Source organism: Oryza sativa, chromosome 3 (genome assembly GCF_034140825.1).
Source record: "Oryza sativa Japonica Group chromosome 3, ASM3414082v1".
NCBI classification, from domain to species: Eukaryota; Viridiplantae; Streptophyta; class Magnoliopsida; order Poales; family Poaceae; genus Oryza; species Oryza sativa.
This window is the reverse complement of record NC_089037.1, coordinates 1,743,253-1,767,915: the sequence shown is the minus strand read 5'-3', so window position 1 is coordinate 1,767,915 and position 24,663 is coordinate 1,743,253. Positions and strand designations below refer to the sequence as shown.

The window sequence follows — 24,663 nt, the reverse complement described above, 5'->3', positions numbered from 1 at the left end:
GAGATATGGTCGTGGATGCATGATTTTATCACGGATTCAATTCATGTTACCCGTAAGGCCGCTTTGAAACAAAGAAAAAACATAGAAATTCTAAAGGATTTGTTTCCAGTAGGAAACAACCCTTTGTTCCTTTCAAGGGGCAATACTTATTTCTTTAAAATTCTTATGGAATGGATCATTTTAGAGTAATAATGTACAGTTCCGAAGAGAAACATGAGGGCTCACCTTAAGTTTTCTTACTACAATGTCTTAAATTTTTATGTTTTTCTTGTATGCAAATCAAACGATAATTTTGAAAGTTTCTCGTGTTTCAAAATCCTATAAAAACCCAATGACTATGAAACCCTATTTCTATGTTTTTTCTGTGTGCCAATCAATCAGTAATTTTGAAAGTTTCCTATGTTTTAAAATCCTATAAGAATACAATGACTAGGAGATTCTATTCAGTTGTTTTTTCCTATTCATGTCTTTTCGCAATTGTACATTTCGAAGGAACCCTAATATTATTTCAATAGGAATCAATTATTTAATTGGGTTTTCGTCTAGCCCCAGGAATCAATAAAAAAATAAGTGCTAAATTTCATTTCATATCAGTGAATAAACCGAAGAGAGAGACCTTTCTCACTCCGCGTCGCACTATACTCCGCGGAATTATTTTCTTACTTTTATCTTTTGAGCACATTAAAAGAGATACTTTCGGATAGATAAGAAAAAGGAAATTTCTTGCAACTCAAAAGACGAAGGAAAATAGTCAAGTTAGCCGGTGTACATAAAAATAAGACTCCGCTAACGTACCGCTCCTGACGTGGGTGACTAACATATAGGCTCGCTTATTAGAGAACCCATATATCAGTCACCCAGTGTTAACACAGAGGTCAGTAGGTCAAAGGAACGGATTCCGTTTATATAGACACTGTACTTTTTTTTGTTTGTAACTGAATATATACACTTGGCATGGAAACAGCAGCAAGCTTAGCTGCAATTTTTGCTGGGGGGAGAAAGTGGAGGTGGAACAGTAGAGGCAGTGGACGACACTGGTACCGGAGGACAGTACGGGCCGAAACAGTTTCACTGTGAGGAAGTAATGGAATGGCCGGGGGCAGGCAACCGGATCTCGATGCTCACCATCAATGGGCCAGCGGCGCCAAGCATGATGATGATGATGATGGTATGCGACGCCATTGCCATCCATGGCGCGCAACCTCACGGGCTCTCTCCTCCTCGTTGCCGTTTTCACGTGTTGATACGGCCTCCGCGTTGCTGTGGTAGTAAAATCTACGCGATTTGGGTGCAGCAGCAGCAGCAGCAGCATCGGTACGACTCGATCGTCTTCGTCATCTGCGATCTGGACGGATGCAAATATCGGATTTCAGAGCGGGAGATCATGGAGGCCACCTTGCAAAGAATCATGCAATGTCCATGCAGATCCGCAGGACAATGGCACGGCCCAGTTTTTTTCACCTTCCAACTGGACCGATCGTGCTGTCTTCGTGATTGAAACTGTGAGTAATCATTGCCTTAGTGCTGTGAAAACCAAGGACAACAGAATGGTGTCCAGAGTTCACCTTTCGGATTGAGCACCGGGGTATCCTACCACATGATAGTACGACGGATTTCAACAAATTTCAACAAAATATCAGCCAGATTTACTGTTTCAGATTTTAATTCTCAAAAACCATTCGAAGTTTCACTCGAAATCTACTTTAGCTCCACGACAAAACTTCAAAACGTTACGGTTTTCGTCAAAAGCATGAACCCTGATGCTGGCACCGTGGGAAGTATCAAATATCAACAGCATATGTATCCGGGTATCCCAGATTCCAGAGCAAGAAGTACAGTCAAGAGCAACATCAACAAATGTTAAAACACTACATAATCATGTCAGTGAAAATGTCAACACAGAATCATGTCAGGGGCTCAGAGCAAGATTTTGGTGACTCAGGCTACTTGCTACTCAGCTCAACTGGGGTGGAGTTGCAGCAGTCGTCCATCCGCCAGTCTCATACAACCTGGAATCGGATCAATCCTCGCAGGAAAAAGGCACACCTATGCACTTGCCTCCCTCCCTGCTTGTATACCTCCACTAGTATAATGTTACACATTGGATGCCAGATGCTGCCCATCCGAAACATTATCATCGGAAATAAGATTAGAATCTATACAGACTACCTACCCTTTTACAACAAATTTGCTGGGAGTCAAACGATTCATCGGCTCTAGTTACTCCTTCCCATGACCTCGCCTCACAATGAATTATTCTTCGACGAGAAATCCATTGTTAATTCTCCCTCAGAACCACTCAGTGTGCTGCTACAATATCCATCAGCATAGCAGAAGCGGAGAATAAGGACTCGAGAAGCTGGGATTCTGAATCATGTTTCCAATCAAGGACGGCGCTAAGCTGAACTATGTCAATGGCTAATTGTCTTCAGAGCTGCAATGCCAAGTCCGGGTGCTTTTTTGGATTTGCTAACTTTTCGCTTGGCATGGAACCTGATGGTTGAACACCAGCACTTAAACTTGGAGCAGAACTAGTCATGGTTTGTGATAATGCAGCTTCTGAATCATGACCTGCATCTGGTGATGGATTAGTGGCTACCTTTCCAACATCCCCATTTTGTGGTGCTTTAATGCTATTAGCCACCAGTGGGTGCCCATGGATAAAGCCATTTGTTCTGCCATTGACTCCGGAAAACATCCCAAGAACTTGAGCATGTGTCAACTGCATCTGTCCCAAGAATCCTTGCCCTGCGTATTGACTAATTGTGTTTGGCAAGGCAGTGAAGCCATTCATATTTGAGTGGATCTCTCGACTATGGCTGTGCTGCTGCAAGGGAGGTGTCTGTCCAGTACTACCCACACCATCACATGACACATTAGCCCCGTTTTCACACTTGGTAGCTAGCTTGGTGGCAGATACAGAGTTTGTGTTAACGCATGCAGATGTAGAAGCCACTGGCTCGGTTCTAGCTAGATGCTCTTCACCAGAATCCTCGTTCGAAGTCAGTCCAGACTTCTGATTGGATTCATCATTCTTGGATATTACGTTGCTAGCTGGAACACCAGTAGACTGGATGGATGGATCAGAGAGCATGGGAACTCGAGGCCACTGAGAGTTCTCAGGTGGCTCACCATCCACAACCCATCCTGGGCCAAAATTTGTTCCAGAAGGCAGTAGTCGTCTGATTCTCTTTGCTGCTATGTCCCAGCCTACGGGACCAAATTTTGCAGCAAACCGCGCCAAGCTCCTAGCATATGCATGTTGCTGTTGAAGTCCCACCTGTTTCCATAATTAAAATAACTCAGCATTGAGATAGCAATGCACCAAGTAGTAGTTGCAAACGTTCAGTAGGTAAGTTGGCAAGGTTTATAAATCTTTTAATTCATAAATTATTCAGGACAAAATTTTCTGAACGTGCTTACCGGCACAAGTACTTTCCTCTCACCACCAAGGGCAGAAAACAGAGGACTACTATGGAAGTATTGCTGATCGTATGTACTACGACGCTCATCATCTGAAATAGTCGGGGTGGTCTTCTTTCCGTACTTCGAAGGCCCTGAAAGATACCACGATATCAAGCCATGCTCAAGCTCCATAAGTACAGCACTGTAGAGATACGAGCAATTAGCAATAAAAACAAACCTGAATAATCACCAAATCTATCTGTTCTTTTACCAGCAAAAGAACCAGGTGTATTATGTTGAAGAAAGGGTGAGTCTCTTGTTGTGATATTTGCATTTCGAGTTCTGTCCCCAGTCAACCTTTTTCTAATTGTTTCAGCATGGTCTGCAGATTTTGTTTTTGCATTGGATAAATCTGGTGAAACATCATTTTCAGTCTTCTCAATTTTCTTTGCATATTTTGGTGGTCTGCCTCTTCTGGGTACAGTCTTGGGTTGTTGTTCTTCTTCAGGCTCACTAGCTTGCCTCAGGTTCTCGAAATCCTTTTTGGCCAGAGCTTCAATAGATCGTGCCTAAGTAGATAAATGAACATCTCAGGAAATTGGAAGCCAAAAAGACCACAAAGATAGGCTAACTTGCAAAATAAAATAGTCTTAAGACAAAAGATAACAGAAAGGATCACGTCAATGGATTTCAACAGTTTCCAGATAAGAGAAGGAATTTATCCTACATACAATGCCTCGTATTTATGCAAGTGTATCGATTTCTTTTGTGCTGCAGTATAATTCCAGCTGGTAGGGATGAAAACGGAGCGGATACGGACGGATAATGCTCATACCATATTCGTTTTCATATTTTTTACCGGATACGAAAACGAATACGGATAGCTCGAATACGGAAACAAATACGGATTATCTCGAATACGAATAAGAATCAAATATGATCGGACACGAATACGGAAACAATTTTTTCTCGGAACACGAAAACCAACTCAACTTCTAATGGAAACAAATATCAACATATATAATTAGCTCATTTTATATAAAATGAGGTATAATTTATAAATATTTTTTAAAATTTAAATAATATTAATAGTGACTAGTGTTAAGAGATAAACTACTATTAAAATCTATAAAGGTATATTGAAGGTTATAGAGTTAGAAAGAAATGGGGTATGTCTCATGGGTCCTGCGGATATCCGAATAGCACCGTTCACCGGATATCCGAATTATTATCCGTATCCGACGGAAACCCTGGTACCATATTCGTATTCGTATCCGGGAGAAAATATCCGTATTCGTATCCGTATCCGAACTATCCGAGAATTATCCGATCCGAAAGGTATCCGTATCCGTTTTTGTCCTGAGCGGACGGAAACTATCCGCTCCGTTTTCATCCCTACCAGCTGGGGAAACATACTGTGGAAGATAGCGACCTAGGTGTCTTGGCTTTGTAGAAATTATCAGTATAACACAAATCCAATGGACTTCCAATGTTCTAAGAGTCCAAAGGAGTATCAAAATAAAAATACCAAAGGAAGTTGATTAAAAAAAAACTTGTGTTGGCCTTAGTGTAACAATGATATTCACACGAAATAAAAACACCAACTACAAAAGCACAACAGGAACAAAAAGAAGAATGTGCCATTTGTGTAACAGGTGCACAAATTTATAGAAGTCTCACGAAAAGAAACTGCACCAAGCATAAGAAATTTGCAAGGGTTATGAATAACCTATATAAACCAAGCATTGAATGCGTGCAAACAGTACGGCGGTATATCTACAAAATGGATCACATAGTCCTGTTGCAAAAGGCACATGCATTACAGCATTAGTAAAATAGATACCTGCCGATAGTAGACTGTGTCGTCTGAATTGTAGGACATGGCATTTGATGTAAGTAGAAACACATCATTCTGCACAATCATTAAAAAAACATTAGATATTAAGAGAAGGTTCATACTAGTAAAGCCAAAAAAAAAAAGAGATTTTAAGCGAAGATCCAAACTACTTAAGCAAAGTGTTACTCTTACTCCATTATGATTTGCTTCATGATTTACTAATTTTAGAAGAAAAAAATCCATACAGCAAACATATGCAGGACAAGTGGAAAACTCTTAACAATGTTGCTGTGCAAAGCTACACAGCAATTTTTCAAAACTCAATACATTGTACAAAATGGAAGAACAAAATATCCCACCGAGTCGTTACAATGACAGATCAATAAGTTGGCGTTAGCAGCACATTATGGACCTTTGATAGAACTCAGTGGTATATAAACACGGATAAACCCCAAAAACAAAATAATAAAGCAACCATATCTGTGTCGCTAAAAGGTTTTTTAATGGCCTGAAATGACAAACTCTCTCCTCCGAAACGCTTATCAAGAGAAAAGCGCAGAACTTTTAAGAGAAAAATAGGGCTGAAAACAAAATATAGACATTATGAAGAAAATATAATAGTGGCTGGAGAACATTTGTGCCAGAATAGAAAACATGAAGGCTATTTGAAGTCCACTTCACATGAAGATCCGTTACTAGAAAGAAACAAATTTACAAACATCCCCAGATCATTTGAGTTGATGCAGAACTTGAAAATTGGACTCAAACACCATACAGTGCAGAACTTGAATCTCACTTCTGAAGGGATAGATAGAGTTATAATCTATCCAAGAAGTACAGTTTCAATATGGACTATGGTTTACCAGTGTTTTGAGATATTGATATTTTTAGTTTAAGCAGCCAATTTGAGTATACAGAACCATCAAATTTGGGATTGCTCTTAGCCTGAGTTAGCACACAAATGAACCATGTGCTAGCCTGCCGAGAAGAATGCGAAGCTTCCACCACTAAGTTGGGCAAATCAACAGGGAAAGACTATAAATAGTGAGCATAAAGTAACTGGTAGTTATTGAATGGATACAACTTTGGAGCTAAAATAGGAGGAATCATTATGAAGTTTACTGGGCTTTCTCTTAGCTACAGTCCACGATGATCATTAAAAAGTAGCACATGCGACCTCTACATGCCAATCCAGAGAGCACTTTCCATTAATGAAGGCATTAACTCATAAAAAAAACAATAATTTGACCCTGTGTAAGAACAAGGATATACCAAATGTACTTTCTCAAATCAGGAATTCCTTGACATTGTTACCAAAATGCAGAAAACACTTCAGTGGCTTCATAAACAATACCAACAACCAGTATCAACAAATTCATTGAAAGTGAATTATGAAGATAAACTAGTTTGACTTAAAACTGCATAGACACTTGTGGTACAAACAAAAGAGAGAGAAGACATGTGAAGCTAGACACGAGACCTAGGATTTTACAGGAAAATAACAGAACTAGCCTTAGCAGATATAAAGCAATAGAAAAAACGTGAAGTACAGAACAGTAGACAGAAGCAAACATCTGTAGTGTCAGTGAATGAAAAGCCAATAAAACAGACAACACGCAAGGAGACAGCAACTCAAACTACAGGCATCATACCTCAAACTGCTCTAGGGTGGTATACGAGTCATTCAACAGCTTCTCGCGGATCGTCGAGAAGTCCATAGGATGCTCGATAATCTCATGGTAATCTGGAAGCTGCATGCAAGCACGCACAACAACAGATACACAAAACACAAAACAGTTGTCAACATCATCACTGCAAACTTCAGAACACAAATACACAGCAGACCAAGAACTGAATTGCTCACCTCCTCATGGTCGACGGGCTCCGAGAAAACTCCATAGGTGTCCTTCCTGGGAGCAGTACAAAGAAGAGATACACACATACATAGCTGAAGCAATCAGAGGCAAGCTCTTATTGGGGGGAGAAGAGAACTACATCAGGATGGGGCCGGGCCACTCACTTCTGGAGCCTGTCGAGGATGAAGAGAAGCAACTTTTTGTCCGGGAGGGGAGTCCCCGTAGTGGGCCCGCCATCCGACGCAGCGTCCCCTGCTCCCACAAGCGCAAGGAGGAGTTAACCCGAGAAAATTTCAAATTCTTTAACCACTTCAACACTAATGCTTGGCTTCCCTCCAAGCCTCACCTTTCCCGGTCGCTTTCGACGAGACCTTCTTCTTCTTCTCCTCCACCTCCACCTTCACCACCACGGCGGCCGCGGGCGCCTCATCATCCTGCAGCATCGAACAGCAGCCGTCAGAGTCGAATTCGCCATGGAAACGGAGGAACGTCAGCCTTTTGCGACTGCCAGGGCGAAGTGCTGCAAAACTCCAGACTTGGCACACAAAAAACGAAGACTTTTGGCGCTTTTTCAACCCCGGACAGCGCTTGCAACACAATAATCCGGGAGGAAAAAGGTCAAATCCGTCAAAACTTGTCAGATCCGCGTACTGTTCCCTTCGATGGAAAGGATTAAAGCGCTGACAGGGTCAAGATCCCTAGACCCGGACTCCATAGGAAAACCAAATAAAAATCCAAACCCGCCCAAAAAAAGCAACGCTCTCCAAGAAGCTAAAAATCCCCAAGTGCCACTCCCACAGTCGCACTGATCTCCCCCTCCCGCCAGATTCCCCACCACGAGAGCGAGCCGTACCACGAAACCCACCCCCCTCAAAAAAATTCCAAAATCGCAGATCCAACCACTACGGCAACCGCATCGCCGCGTGTCCCACGGCAAAAACCCCCCTCTCCTCTCCTCGGGGAGGCCCCCAAAAACCTCGGGCAAATTTCGAAAAATTGGCGCGACAGGTAAGAGGGGGGGAGCGCGCCCGACCTCGCCGCCGCCGCTGCTGGAGAGGACGCTCTTGAGCCGCTTCTGCCGTCGGCGCCCCCCACTCCCGACCCCGTCGTCGTCCTCGTCGGACGGATTGGCGTCCCGCCGCGAGGGGGACGGGGCCGGGCTAGGGTTTTGGGCCTGGAGGCGGAGGCTGCGCCGCTGCAGGTCGAGGAGGGACGGCCGCCCCTTCTTCTTCCCCTTCCTCCTCGCTGGGGTCTCCGCGGGTGGGGGCGGGGGCGGAGGTGGCGGAGCGGCCGCGGCCTTCCGGGTCTTCGCCATCGAAGGCCGCGGCGGCGGCGGCGGGAGGAGGAGGTGGTGGTGGTGGTGGTGCGGGCGGGGGGTGGCCTTGGCTGGGAACGGGTCGGGGTGCGTGTGGCTTTGCGTGCGTTTGGTATTTTTTTTCCCTTTGGGAGAGGGGGGGGGGCCTTTCGGTTGCGGCGGGGTCGTCCGGCTCGGGCGGGGGATCGCCCTACCCAATGACATGTGGGGTAGGGGGATACGTGGGGCCCACATGGAGGCGGGGTTCGGCTCGAGCGCTCCGTGTAGACGGTTTCGGATCGGCCGGCCTCGGGGCGCGTTTGGTGGGGGTGGGGGGGAGGTGTGGGACCGGTCCACCGCGTGTCGTGGGCGAAACTGATTGGTGGGTGCTCCAGGGGTCGCGTACTGAAGGTCGTGGGCCCACATGTCAGTGGAACAAAAGAATTTTGACATTTGCAACTGTTATATTGCTATTACCCGCAATTTTTGTTACATTTTTCCGTCTGGTGTTTTAGGCAGACCGTTTTTTAATTAAGAGTGCTTAATCAGACAAAATGAGTGTGAGAAGGCAGATCCTCGAGCACGAAATTTTGAGACATGATGCTGTTACTGCATGTCTAAATACATGTCTACATGTGCGTGTCCAGGGCTAAAAAAAACATGTGCGTGTTCTGTTGTGCTCTCTGAAAAAGATCACCGTTGTTAAATGGAGAAGATACTATAGTAGTATACTATGGAGATACGGATAAATATTAATGCTATACCTATACTTCTATGTGTCTCAGCATGTTGTATCGAGGCAAATGACATTCAAAAATCGCCATACTGCATGATAGTGCAAATAGTTGATGCTAAAACTCTGCCATACCAATTCACACATACACACAAAACAGTTTGCTAAAGGGCGTAACTACACAGCTAGTGATAGCTGGCTTGTCTAAATCAGCTACCACTCTATCTATAAGAGGCATCATCCACCTATACTTCAAATACAATTTTCTCTTAAACTATCCATCCGATCTACGATCCGATTACACTGTTGTGTTCGTAACAATTAAATCTTTACAACAAGATCTCACATTATTATGTTTTGATGAAAAATCACAAAATACTTTTATGATATGTCTAAATTACTTTTAGATTTCACTAAGTTACTTCTTATATATATAAAAGTAAATTCAGTAAAACTTAAAAGTAATTTACATATATTATAGAAGTGACTTAGAACAAAACGAATGTAACTTTAGCATGTTATTTGAAGTAAATCCGTTGTAGAGATAAAAACATGACTCTATCTAGAAATTAAATTAATCAGCACAAATTATGGAATTAACTAAAAAAATAAAAGTAATCATCTCATAGCATTATGAATGTATAGGAAGTATTTTAATCAAATCTAAAAGTAACTCTCTCTCTCTCACACACACATATATATGTGTGATATTTTGTTCAATGAAAAAAGGCATTAATTAAAGTTACTTTTTTTTATAAGTTACTTCTATAATATATGTAAATTACTTTTAGGCTTTACTGATTTTACTTTTATATGTCTAAGAAGTAACTTAGTGAAATCTAAAAGTAATTTAGACATATCATAAAAGTAATTTGTGATTTTTCATCAAAATATAATCATGTGAGATCTTGTTATAAAGATTTAATTATTACGAACACAACGGTGTAATCGGATTGTAAATCGGATGAGTAATTTAAGAGAAAATTTTATTTGAATCATAGATGATAGGAATATTTCCCCTACTTGCTCAATGGATTGATAGCAACCAAAACTCCTAAAGTACTAGCACGCGGATGTCTCTGGTTAAAACTAATTAGAGAGGCCTCTCTAATTAGATTTACCGTTTGCTAAACCAGAATGTCTGTTATAAGACACGTGACCCACTAAATGGAAACAATGCACGTTTGTCTGGGAAATTGGAAGCTATTTTCATGAGTACAATTTATGGCATAGCCAAAGTACGTAAAAACTAATTTTAGGATAGGATTTTTATGCTTTTACCAATAAATTACACACTAGACACTACATTTTTGTCGAGTTCCATTTTAAACTACCTTTTGAAGTGTTTTTTCTCATTAAACTAGATACTGTTGGCAATTATTGCACTTTTTAAACCGAGCGACCCACGTAGACATAAGAGGTGGTTAGTCATTGACATGCGGCCACCCAGTTCAAAGTGCAACTCCTATATACAAATTCTTTGGACGTAATAGTTTGTCGTTGACATGGCCATACAACGAGAATCCACATCCTAACATATATTAAGCATACCTAGTTCAAGTGAAAAAGGACCTTCTTATATGATAAAAGTGAAATTTCGGTAATAATATGTGACCCAGAGTGCAAATTACTTTGCCCTTTACTCGTAGCAGCCAAAAATTACAAAAGCTGAATATAAAAAGCAAGAAAATCCTCAATTAATTCTAAAATTAAGTTATTCCAATTCAAAATGAGGCAGGCCAGATAAGCAGGCAATAAATGCAGCATTTGAATTTCATCCAAAAGCATTCGATTTTGTTATATATTTGTCGACAAATTTTTTCCCAAAAATTTGACAGATGTAATTACAGTACATCAATTGAAGTGTAATTACACTGTAACTTGCATGTAATTACACTGTAACTATAGTGTAACTTGTATGTAACTTTCAAAAATCTCTCCGTAACATGTTATTTCGGTAAAATGGAGGTCGTGGGAACAAATTCTTTCACATATGTGTGTTTTCCTCACCAAAACAAATCTAGTAATAGATCTAACGATTCAAAATTATGTGAAACTTACATATAAGTTACACTGTAGTTACATGCAAGTTACAGTGTAATTACATATAAGTTACAATGTAATTACACTATGATTGTACTATAATTACATCTGTCAAATTTTTTGGGAAAAATCTGTCGACAAATGTATAGTAGTCCCAAAGCATTACTATATCTCTTCCACCTGGCCGTCCTGTACAGACGGCTGGGCCCAACATCACGTACACCACACTTTGGCCCAGGAAGCAATCATCCGGCCCATTTCATGTTTACGCCTTCGCTGGGCCGGTTACGCGCTCTCCGTGTACCATGTGGCCCATCCGCCCATGTGGCAGAGAGACAAACACCGAAACAGACAGACACGAATCTCAACGCAGCAGCGCCACCAGCCTCCCGTCCTGCCTCCGACGCCGGCGCTGCGGCCGCCGCCGGTGACCCGCCCCTCGCCGCGGCCGGCTGCCACGACCGACCAGATGGCCGCCGCGCCGTCGAGGTGCCTCCTCGTCACCGGCCCGCCGGTAAGGAATCCCCATCCCGCAAACCCCAACCGCTAAACCCTTTCTCCTTCCTTCGTCAACCGCCTCACGGCCGCCGCCGCCGCCGCCGCTCTCGCAGGGCGTGGGGAAGACGACGCTGGTTACGCGTGTGTTCGAAACCCTCCGCGAATCCCACCCGCATCTCAACATTCGCGGCTTCTACACCCGTACTGCGCTGAGTTGCCCTTTCCAGAAGCTCCCCCGCGCGCTCGCTCGCGCTGTTTCGCGATCAGAAATCTCACCTGTTTTCGTGTTGTGTAGGCGAGGTGAGGGAGAGTGGGGAAAGGGTCGGGTTCGAGGTCGTCACGCTCGATGGGCGAACCGGGCCGCTCGCCTCCTCCAAGGTTTCCAGGTCGGGTTCATCTTGCTACCATGCTTGGATTATGATTCCCTTTCTGACATATATGAAGCGAGAGATTTTCATACACTGAAATCAAGTGCATCTGGCTGTTGTGACAAGCTAAAAGAATATGTGATAGAATGCTCGCAATTTCCTGTGCCACCACCACCTACTTGTGATGTGGTAGTTTGGACATTTTCGTTTTCAAAATCTGGAGTACTGTATTCCTGCATATGATCAAGTTTCAGGCACTTTAGCTGCAATCCTAGGTAGCTAACATCCATGTCCATGTTAAATAGTGCCGCCTTTTCTTACTTATGGATAAACTCGGTATAATCTAGTTACCTATATCTGTTGTATTTTTTTTACCTGCACACTTATGCAATGACAATGATGGTAGAATATCGCCCCACTGCTGGTATCCAGCTTATTAAGCTACTTATTCATGTCTCGGATCATGTGCAGCCTCATGTCCATCTGACATTTTCCCTTGTTTGCTGAACTTGGATCCGTTTGACTGACAAATTGTATACATAGCAAGGAAATGATCCAACTAGAAAAATGGATTAAAGTTACACGCTTCTCATCGCCACCGTAGTTGCAAAAAAAGTTAATGTCACTGGCCATCACCAGGAAAATTTGATATTACTCCTTCTGAAAGTTCCGATGCAAAATACTGATTTATAAGTACATGAAATTCCGCGGTTCCTTATTGTCCTCTCTAACATTCTGCTCTACTTATTATCTCAGAACTAAATTTGTAAGGTTTGACTTATGACCTTTGTTAAATACTTATATTTGAATTCACTGTCAATCCGATTTTTATGTGTGCTTACTGAATTCCTGTCCATGTCATCTATGTTTTTTTTTCCTGCAGCCGCGAGTCTGTTAGATGGCCTACTGTTGGGAGGTACAAAGTAGATATAGCTTCTCTGGAGTCTCTAGCATTGCCGGAGCTGCAGGTAAGCCATTCTGACTAAAGATGTATAAAATAAAGTAAGGGATGCACATTGTTTTAGCACATTCATGCGATACATGTAATATTAATTGTACAATGATCAGAATAGCTGGTTTAAAAATTATTTATCATGTGATCTGGAGTTAATAACTCTTTTTACACATCAGGTCAAGGACGACACTGATCTTTTCATTATTGATGAAGTGGGTAAAATGGAGCTGTTTAGTTCGGCATTCTTCCCTGCTGTAATGAGAGTTATTGAATCGAACATTCCAGTGCTAGCCACAATTCCTGTACCAAGATTGGGCCGAGACATTCCCGGAGGTACCATCACTTAATAATTAACATCTTGACAGAAGCTTCTAATTAATGATTTTACTAACTGTACATTATCTCCTACGAAGTACCATTTACATGGTGGTTTGCTCTAAAATACCAATTCAATTATAGGTGTATTATGAAGTTGCACATTTTTTTTAGACTCTACCTTATATCCAGCTATGCTATGTCAAACATCAAAAGAAGGATAACTCCAATATTCTTACAAGAACAACATTTTTGTGCCACAGCCTTCTTCAGATGTACACATGAGTCATTATTCTGATTTCCTGAACCCACACACTTGCAAAAATAAATAAATAAAGTATTGCTGACTAGATATTCTCCACATAAAATGCAGTTGCGAGGTTGAGGAATCATCCTGGAGCAGTTATTTACACCTTAAATACTGGTAATAGGGATGCCATGAGAGAAGGTGTCTACAATCATTTGAGCAGTCTGTTGCAGAAAAGGTGATTTGCTGCCCCCTGTGTGCTGCTTTTTGTATTTTTTATAATGCATAAAACTGCATTTTTCTTAATGCGAAAGAAGAGTGCTCCTTTAGTGACTGCCCCATAAACTTGTAGCCTTGTAACAGAATGTTTGGTCAAATAAGAAAGTATTGTAGTACCTCAATATTTTTTTCAAGTTCACCGACCTTGGAAAGGTGAGCAGACAGTCATATTGTTGTACTCACTGGATACATCTAAATATATAGCATTTGTTAGTTCTTCGACCATGTATTTAAATTCATTCAGTTAAATTTGTATCCTCAAGACAGCCCTTGCTTCCAAATTGTGATAATGCCTTTAGCATGCAGTGCATTTGCCACTAGTATCACACACTATACACAATTCATTTGCTACTAGGTCATTATTGCTGCACATTTTGTATCCATGATGGCTGTTAGTTTAGTTATGCATCCCCGGTGTGCACTGCATTGGTTATTAATATTTATATTTTTTTTCTCTTTAAACGATGACCAGGTAGCTTAGATGAGCTCATGTTGAATTGTAGAAATGCACAAAACATGACTAGATATAGAGACTTCAAGCAAATTCTTACCCCCCAAAAAAAACTTTTGGTTTCTTTTGGCCAGAGTATATGACTACTAAAATGGTAATGACGAATTGAGTGATAAATCATGTGGGATAGTTCAGTTCTAAATGCATCATATAGTTTCATGGGTCGAGGCATGCTCACTTTTTCGGCATGAATTGGATTTTGTGCTGGCAGATTATTAACCCCATTTTAAAAGCCACTGGTTATAATTCACTAACAAAATAAAACTGATTCTATATGCATATATATCTTCTCTGATCCTGAAGTGTAGTACAAGCAGACCCCAGGCAATGCATTACAAAACTCAAAAGAGAATAGAAGACTTGTTTTATATCTCAAAATCCCATCAGCGGCAGCTATGCAAATGATGTTACCTATTAAAAAAGAGAGAGTATAAAAATAGATTAGGCTTCTCAATCTCGTACTATGATCCATGTAAAAACAATTCATGGACAAAGATGGTCTCTTCTCTGCCATGCATCTAGCATTTTGGACCACTGTTGCCAAGCCACCACCTAATTCAGTAGGGCTTATCCTTCAAGCAAGCAGCAACTTCACATGACACGTTCCTGTGGGGGCACTTGATATGAATGATCACAGGAATTTTTACCCAAAGATGCACTAGCTTTTCATTGAGATGGGCACATAATTAAAGTTTAGTGCACTGATCATGACACCCCTTTACAACCCACTGAGCCCTAGTTCCCCTTAAAACCCTTCCAGAAAGACACCATAAAATGCCAACCCTCTGAGTTTTGGTTATAATTAGCAAATGGCAAGTGAATGAAGGACCATCTTAGTAGAGTTTTTGAGTTTTAACTATTGAAAGCTCCTTTACACTTGTTGACGATGTTTTTGAAGGCAGAAAGTGCAAGGCAATCTCTGAAGAGATACGGTGGTCTATTTTATCTGTAAATTCTGTGCACTACGTGTAATGTAATAATGTTGAGCTGGAAGAAGCAGAGAGGCACAGGGCCGAGTGTAACAGGTTTCTTCATTTGGAAATTTACGTCAATGGGTCTGAGTGGTCATTTGAGGGGAATAATAATAATTCTCAATTGAAGCTCATAAATAGTTGGCCGTTCTTGTGCATACAAATGTGCCTGGTCTGAAATGTTCACACTTCACACTGTTCTACTCTTGAGAAAATGTTTGTGAGTCAGACAGCCCAGCGATTACCCTATTTTCTCTTTGCTTTAGGCAGTGCGTGGAGGAACTGAATGGTATTGATTCGATGGGGAGCCCCACCATGTGATCTGTTCATCTAGGAGGGTCACAGTTTAACTTGTTTATCGGGCAGATATGATTTTTCTTCTGCTTTGCAAGTTTATTTTAGTAGTGAGGAATGATGGCTGTGCATGCATGCATGCACGCCATTTCATAAGCTCACAACTAAGTTTAGTTTAGCCGCAGAAAGAAGATTTACCTCCCTACGGAAGGTGCCATGTTTGCTCTGCAGGAATGCTGTTAGGATCATGTCCCGGAGAAGATCCAACATGAAGAAGCATGTCTCCTTCAAATTAAATAAGCTGTGCTTCAGTGTGCTGTTCATCTTACAGCATCAAGCCCCCACCTCTGGATCTGATCTCCATCTCCATAAGGTAAACTCTCCATTACTGCATGTTCCCTTGGTCTCCAATTCTGCAAGCCGGCCGTTTTATTATCCCTAGATTCAGTCGACATGGATGAAACACCGGAGACAAGGAGGAGAAAACATGGGTCCGTCCAGCCTAATAGCCTGTTTCAGTTGGCAGTTTGGTGAGACATGTAGAGAAAGAATTAAGAGGCAATAATACAGTGGCCAGTGCTGCATACAGATAATAATATGGACCATCAGATCTACATGATGTTTTGTAATATCATTGCTGGTAGCTAGTGGCAGCTAATTAACCTCCCAGTCCCATCTGTACTACACCTTGAACCCCAATTAAGTGTCGTAGCTTTGTTACTAGGTCAAGCTAGCTAGGCGTGCATGTGCATGCGGACGTCACCAACAACATTTTCTGATCAAGCGAGGAGAGATCCTCGCCATCAGATGTCGCCCTCACGCATGGGGTCGATTATCCCGCTGGTGCACGGCGCCTACCCTATCCACTCCTCCTTGAGAGCACTATGATGCTGTTTGGACTTTGGAAATTTTAAGAAGCAGCTAGTGAGTATCAACTTGTGAGAATCAGAAGAAAATGGATCTCCCTTCTTCTGCCTCCTTGTTTAATTTCTGGATTTAGAACTATCCACTCCTCCTTGAGAGCACTATGGTGCTGTTTGGACTTTGGAAAATTTTAAGAAGCAGCTAGTGAGTATCTAACTTGTGAGAATCAGAAGAAAATGGATCTCCCGTCTTCTGTCTCCTTGTTTAATTTCTGGATTTAGAATTTGAGCAAGAAGCTGAATTGTTTTAAAAGCTGGAAAATCTGAGAGTAGCTTAAGCTCCTCTTTTTTTTCGATAATGACTTAAGCTCCCCTAAACAGGGGCTATGTGTGTCTGCTCCTTGGGCAGTATCGTGTTCATGAGTTTGGGCATTTCTCTAGTGAAAAAATGTCTCGCCGATGATAGCCTTGTGTAGTGTAGGCGTATATATTGGGGTCATGGAGAAATTAAATAGATATTGTGTTTGCTTTTAACGTCTAATATATAAATTATGTAGTTCAATTCATCTTCAGTTTTTCTTGTAGGGATTCTTTCAGTCTATTCAGACACTGGTTATTGTAAAATTGTGGTACAACTCTGGGTGTCAACTGTCAAGTGATTCTCCTATGGATTATGTGATTAACTGAATATTTAAAGGGAGAAACATCTCATCCAATTCCCACATGATGCTGACCAGCGCAGGGGGAGATAAGAAAGATACAGATTGCATTGGCGCTGACTGCATCCCACGCCTTCTTCAGAACGGCCGGTGGCAGTTAACAGAATGGCGCCAAATGGAACGGCCTCGTGTGGTTAGGGAAAACGGAAAAGATCAAAGCGTGTGGTGCACCAACTAGAATCCTCGCGTACTTGAGCTGTCATCCCAGCTAAAATAACTCAGCAAAAGCTCTCCTCTTCCGTTACTGAAGCTGGCTTCTGTAGTAAGAGAATCTTCCATGGCTACATACAAGAAAAGCTGTCATTTTGATCTGCAGCCCCCACAAAAAACATAATCTTTTCTCTGATAGGAGGAATTATTATCGCTAAGCATTTCATGGCTTTCTCTTCTTCACCAGCATGTAGGCAAGGCCAGCTGGGTATGCATGCATTCTAGCTAGAATGCCAAGCCAAGAAGAGATTAAGGCATCTCTCCCGGCATCTGTTAAAAATTTGCAAGAGGTAAAGGCTAAAAAAGAGGAGGAGATCAGGGACAAGAGAAGTGGCAAGGAGAAGATGGCGATCAAGAGGGAATATTAAAGGCAAGGAGGGAGACCAAAAGGAGGGTGGTTGTGGGGAAAGAGAGGCAAAGGGAGAAGCTTTCGCTTTCCCGGCTGCTGCTTTCCTCCCTCTTCATGGGCTGTAACTCTTATACCACTACTACCTGCACATGAGCACAGGCTCATTGGCAAGAAGCTTGCAGCTCATTGCAGAGCATCGCAGTGCGGCGTCTCTTCTCTTCTTACCCCAGCGAGACCCCATTTCCACGGTGGGAGAAGCAACAGTTTCGCCGCTGATCGGCGGCGGCCGGCCGGTGGTTGCCGGGGAGCTGCATGCTAACTGCAGAGAGGAGGCACGAGAGGATCCTTGTACGTAGCTTCCTCTCCTCAGTTCTTCTTGCTTGATTGATCAGCTCCCTCTGTTCCGTCCGTTTAGTTCATGCGTTTGGTTCTGGGAGGAATGCGGTTGCTTCTGATCTGTTTGCACGTGGTGGGGTTCAACTGCTCATTATGTTTGACGTTTTTGGATCATCATTTGCTTCTGTTCATGTGCTCAACCGTCTTGATGACTGGATGGTTGCTTCGAAATGAATTGAATTCCAGAAACCATTTCTCAGAAGATTCTCCTCCAGTTCGTCTGATGTTTTTTCCCTCTATGTTTCTGTGGTTTCGGTCATGTTGATTACTGATACGAAATTCCACCTCACACATTGGAAATTTTGGGTTCTTGATCGGGGTATTCTTCGAAGGAATTCAAGCTTGCTGAATATGCATTGACCTGTTGAAATGAGCAAATGTCTTCATGAATTCTGTCTTGTGCGCTATTCCTTTTATTTGCAGGAAAAAAGTCGTAATGGTGATCATAAATTGTGTTCACTACAATATTTTGGTGTGGCTGATTTTCTGTAGAATCTGACATGATACCTCACATAATTTTACAGGATAGTAAGGTCTGTCTCGTTCGTCCTTCAGATATCCTAATATTGCCATCGCAGCGTACTGCTGGATCTCTCTGGCAACAAGTGCCACCATGCTGCAGTACCTGGACTTCTCTCATGCTAGCACCTCAAGGAAGTGGTCACACAAGAAGCAGGGCGAAGGTACGGTGATACACGGTGATTCATTTCTCTCTGTCCAACTTACACATGGTCTTTGCCTTAAGTTCTGAATCACCGAGTCACCAGGACAAGCCCCATCCTTAATGATGGTTGATGCTTAACGAGTTAACGTACACTTGAAATAAAAGAGTTCATTGAGACTTTCTATGTTGTTTTTCCAGCTATTCGGTAATTGAATTTGAAGCAAATTTATAACTGATCAAGGTGCCATCTCTGAATTTGTAGGATTTGAAGCCCCAAGGAATAGCATGGAGTTCACCCTGGAGGCTCCACAAAGCTATGGCGTCTTCCAAGAGGATGTCCCGGTGAGTCTTGTACATTTCCTCACTGTTCTGTAGTAAGAGAGTAATTCCTTTCATGTTTTGTCCCCTCATAAGCATCTAGTGAATTCTTCTGTTTCCAGAAAAGAACCTGTCTTTTCAGTGACTAACAGTTCATTTTCTGCACGAAGGAGCCAAAGTAGTTAGATTTCTCTTGACAGATGAGATGCCTACTTATGATTTCTGTACATCATAGTAACATTGCTGCTAGGTGTATCTGTACCCGAATGTTGCTGTATGAGAAGACATCATGAAACATCCATTAATAATGGTGCCTAACAGTAGACCCCCAGCTACTGTTGGGTACATAAGTTACTATTTGGCATCTAACCCCATGTGGATGAATTATTTCATCGTGAAAACAAAGTTGTATCTTTCATCAATAAATAAGGAGCTGTATAAACCAATGTTTAACTTTACATCCTGTGCAAGAGCTAATTAACTGGCAAGAACTTTTGCAGTGGCCTGATTAAGCTTCCTGTAACTTGTGCAGTACTCCTGCAACATGAGGCAACAATACCCAAAAGCTGGTCTCAACCACAGCTCATCCCCAATCAAGAGGATCATCCATGAGGACGTATCCTTCAGAACAAATGAAGTTCAGAAGAGACCAAGTGTCATTGCCAGGTTGATGGGCATGGACTCACCTCCAATGAGTACAACCGCCGGTGAGCTTGCCGCCGGCCACACGGAGGAGAAAAGGCAAGACATGATAACCTCCACAAGGCCAATGCCAAGAAGAGATCCTTCTGAAATGGTCTCAACCAAGCATGTCTCCTTCGTGCAACACAAGGGCTCCATGAAGCATTCGCCGAAGCAAGCTGAGGTCTGTGCCTACGACGACAGCATGGAGCTCTTTGGTCAGCTGAGCAAGGCGATCAGCAGCAGTGAATGGGCTAAACCGCAGCCGCGAGAGCACCCGCAGGAGGAGGAGCTGCAGAAGTTCAAGAAGGATTTCGAGGCGTGGCAGGCGAGCAGGATGTGGGAGCAGTCGAGAGCTCTGGAATTGGAGAGCCATCTCGACGACGATGACGTCAGGTGCACTGACATCGTGCCTTACAGGTTCCAGCACAGAGGGAAGGATAATGCCGGCAAGAAGCACACGCACTCCAATGGCGACGCACACTGGAGGAGGAGCAAGGAGAGCGGCACCGGCACCGGCACGTCGATCTCCGGCAGCCGGACGTTCTCCCTGACGAGCGCGGACGCCAGCTCGACGCGGCTGCCGCTGTCGAGATTCTACTACGAGGAGGAGAGGCTGCTGTCGCCGAAGAAGATAGTGATCCTGAAGCCCTGTCCCGAGATGAGCACCGACGACATCGAGGAGTCGTCGTTGGGGTCGCCGGAGATGGTGAAGAAGGAGAACAACATGGAGGCCTTCCTCGAGGAGGTGAAGAAGCGGCTCAAGGTCGAGCTCGAAGGGAGGATGGCTTCCGACGACAGGGCGGCGGACAGGTGGGCCGCCGGCGGCGACATTCCGGCTGACCCGAAGCAGATTGCTCGGAGCATCGCCAACCAGATCAGGGAGACCGTCACCAAGGACCTGCACTCGGCGTTGCTCCGGTCGGAGTCGACGCGGTCGTACCGCAGCGACATCCCGCTCAATGGCCAGAGCCAGATGGACTACATCTGCAGAGATGCCAGGAAGCACCTCTCCGACAGGCTGAAGAATGTGCTCCGACGAGAGCCGGAGACCGAGCCGCCGGCACTGTCTCACCGGAGAAGAACCGCCTCGGCGTCGTTCAACGAAGAGCCGAGGCCGAAGCCGAGGCATGAGGTGGCAAGGAAGGGCAAGATAAGGAGCAAGGAGGAGAAGAAGCACGCGATCGAGTTCGACGTCAGGTCTTTCAGACGTGGCCACCACAAGGCGTCACCAACTCCGGCGATCGACTCCGACCCGGTATCGCCGAGGAACCTCATCAGGTCGTTCTCGGCGCCGGTGTCGGGGACCACTTTCGTGAAGCTTCTCTCGGAGGAGCCGCGGGTGCTGACCGGAGCACGGCTGCAGCGCAAGCAGGAAGGCTACGGGAGCAGGCCGCCACCGCCATCGTCGGAGGAGGAGAGGAAGGGGAGGAAGGACACGTTCAACATCAAGGGCAGGGTGTCCAACCTGAGGCAGAATCTGGGGCTGAGAGCGAAGCTGTTCGGCAAGAAGCTCCACTCCGCCGACGAGTCGCCATTCCCCGATGATCTCCCTCCGATCGGAACGCTGGTCACCGCCCCTTCCGTCCTCATCCACCCCGGCGTCCTCCAGGTGAGGCAAATCTGAATTCTTTGAGCACATTCTGCTTCAAGATTCTGTTTTGTGCGTCAGCTCAATCTGACATGAGAATGCTGTTTGTTTTGTGGCAGGAGAACTCCACCGAGGTGCCGCCGAGCCCGGCGTCGTGGTGCAGTAGCCCTCCTGATGAGATGAGCAGGGGAGGTTACCCGAGCCCTGTCTCGCCATTGGAGGCTTCGTTCAGCGAGCACCGATCTCCCTTGAAGATGGCGGCTAGGGACATGAGTTCGAGTGCTTCTGGTAAGTAGCAACTGCAGCTTTGCTCTCTGAATTTGCTTGCAGCCATCAGGCATGGCACTTGCAATGTTGATCTGATGTTTCTGACCAAATAAATTTTCTCAGAACCAGAGCATCCATCGTCGGAGCAAGCTCAAACCGATCAAGAACTCGCAGAAACAAGTCCAATCCAGGACGACGACGACGACGACACAGACGAGATAGATAACCCCATCAAAGCTTACATCAGAGCAATTCTTGTCATCGCCGGTCTGTACGGACAGAGACGAAGCTCTGACCAACTCTTCTCAGACCGCGAGGTGAAACCGATCCCCGCGTGGGTGTTCGAGGAAGTCGAGTCGTCGTCGTCCTCCTCAGCCCCGGCCACCACCGACTGCGACGCTGCGGCCACCGGCGTCGACCACCGCCTCCTCTTCGACCTGATCAACGAGTCGCTGCCGCGGGTCGTCCAGTCGTCGACGACGCTGTGCGCGTTCAGCAGGTGGTACGGCGCGGCGCCGAGGAGATCCCCCGGCGGCAAGAGGCTACTGGACGGGCTGTGGAACACCGTGCAGGCGTGGCTGGCGCCACCGCCGCCGACGGACTCGCCCAACTCCGTGGACGAGCTGATCGGCCGCGACATGAGCATGTCGCCGTGGAACGGCCCGTTCCGCGAGGACGTCGGCGCGGCCGGCGCAGAGATGGAGGCGGAGATACTGGACGAGCTCGTCGACGAGACGCTCTGGGACGTGCTGCTCAACGTCGGCGACTGATTGACTGACTGATCGGTCTCGTGGATCAACTCCTTGAGTATACCTGTACATTTTGGGGCGTGTTTTTTTTTTTCGTTTTGTTTAACTCTGCTTTTCAGAGTGCTTGCTGGGTTTGTGGCAAGGTGGTGTTGGTGAGTGCAAAATGTCCGTAAGCTTTGTGTGTTGAAGGATACTGAATTTGTCATCACAAATGCATAAGGAAGCTTAAAAAGGAGTGAAGAAAAAATAAATCGACTGTAGTTGCATATGCAGCTTCATTTGCATCCGGCAGAGAAGGTTCGTACTAGTTTACAAAAACAATGATTATTAAAAAATATCAAAATATATGAAATATATCACTATACAAATATGTAAGATTAAATTTGATATCTACATATATACAAGAAAAATAACAAATCAAATTGAAAATAGTTAACGTACCTTCGCAGTTATATTTCTTATTTTTTTTACAACTTTATAAAATGTTAAATTTGAATTTGTAGTGTGATATGTTTTATATTAATATACCTTATTATTTTTTAGAAGAAAATAATATTTATTTAGGTGATGTACGAGAAACAAGGGAATACTCTCTAAGGATAAAAATACTTTCCCAATACTACTCTTCATCTTGCCCACAACTCATCTGTTTCCCCTTCTGTTCTCGAGGGCAAAAGATACTGCCATGGATAATTGGACATGGGCCGAATTCTGGAGGCCGGCCGGCCCATTTACAATGAGAAGTCTGGCTTTCCGTTTAAGCCCACCGAGATATCTCTCCCGGCCCGTTCCGCTCAGGCGTTATTTAACGACTAGTGATCGTGCACGTGCAAGGCATGTATAAGCCAATATCAATTAAACCGGATATATCCTCTCCAACTAATATAAATCAAACTCATCATATTGCAAGAGAACATTTTTATTATGCACAAACCATATTAACAGTGGTAGTAAAAATATGATATAAATGTATGATGTTTATTTCAAAATTAAATTCCTTGTGGGTTTCATAATACATTAAGGGACTATATGTCAGCTATTGTAAATAAACCTGTTCAAAACTTAAATGTTCATGATCTAAACAATATATACATCAAATCCCCGATACTTGTGTTTCTAACATGGTTTCTACCTTTTTACCCGGTGAGCCTATCAACCAGTCCAAATATCATTTTTCAGAGTTTTTGCCCCAACAGAGAGAAACAATATGAAAGTATATTTGCAATGACTACTGTTACATATTGGAAAGGAATCGATTGGCAATGCACATGCATATAGCTATATCAAAATCCTTTTTTGCACGGAGATATATCAAAATATTCATACTAAAACCAGCAACGAAAATAATTTATGTGAATTAAAACAAAAAAAAGTGGTTTAGATAGTTAATTGTGGATTGAAGAAATAAATATAAGGATGCAATGGCAACACATATCATTTTATATCTTCTATTATTCAGCATAGGAATGGTTTAAGATTTTTCAGGTTTTACAGATAGAAGCAACAACAAGATTCCAATATAAACACAGGAGGAATTCTCTTACTTGTTGGTGACATCTATAAACGGGAGGCACCAGGGTGTCAATTTAGCTTTCTAGCGTTTATGTCCTGCTTATAAAAATCATCCCATCATTGTTGTTTATTAGCTGTAGAAAAAAATATTATTGAATAGATACATAAATTATATCAAGAAAAAGTCTGCAGTCTGCACTACAAAACATAGAAACATGATGTAGTATATCGATTTTAACATATAGAATCAGTAATCACACTAATCTGCTCTACTTGCTGGGCCTCACAGCTCATAACGACAACACCGCACATTTCTTCGGAAGTCTAATCATTGCAAGCATGTCATATGCTCTCTGTAAATGTAATGTGCATGGATGTCATATCAGGTTGCTATTCAAAATTCATACAAAAAATATTTATACAGCTCCACTGTAAGTTTATGACTTACATATTTATGCTAACTGTATCCAAATGAGATTATAAATCATTTTCAGCTTTACCTCTAATAGTAGTAGAGGCAGACAAATTTATTGCTCCATATGCTTCCTTCTTCCACTACCTGTACTCTCAATTCTTTTGAAGCAGTGAGGGAGGGATACTTCTTTTTTCTAGCATGTTTTCTACTTAATTTGAGTCAACTTGAATTTTAGTTTCTACATAATGATGTTCCATACTTTATTTTTTGGGGAGGAGGAGAGGTGTGGTAAGCAGAACAGAACAGAATAAAACATGACCGAA

At 43.3% G+C, this 24,663-nt stretch overlaps 1 protein-coding gene and 1 pseudogene across 1 annotated transcript; one reads left to right on the top strand and one right to left on the bottom strand.

Annotated features, from left to right (window-relative positions):
• Nucleotides 1-1,850: 1,850 nt before the first annotated feature.
• LOC4331505 (uncharacterized) lies at nucleotides 1,851-8,497 on the bottom strand. Its single transcript, XM_015777167.3, has 9 exons — nucleotides 8,132-8,497; nucleotides 7,445-7,532; nucleotides 7,263-7,350; nucleotides 7,107-7,152; nucleotides 6,895-6,993; nucleotides 5,249-5,317; nucleotides 3,644-3,974; nucleotides 3,424-3,557; nucleotides 1,851-3,280 (listed from the first exon to the last, which is right to left on the bottom strand). The coding sequence occupies exons 1-9, from the start codon at nucleotides 8,411-8,413 to the stop codon at nucleotides 2,429-2,431; spliced, it is 1,989 nt and encodes a 662-aa protein (XP_015632653.1). The 5' UTR covers nucleotides 8,414-8,497; the 3' UTR covers nucleotides 1,851-2,428.
• Nucleotides 8,498-11,309: 2,812 nt separating this feature from the next.
• LOC4331504 (uncharacterized) lies at nucleotides 11,310-22,664 on the top strand (annotated as a pseudogene).
• Nucleotides 22,665-24,663: the final 1,999 nt, after the last annotated feature.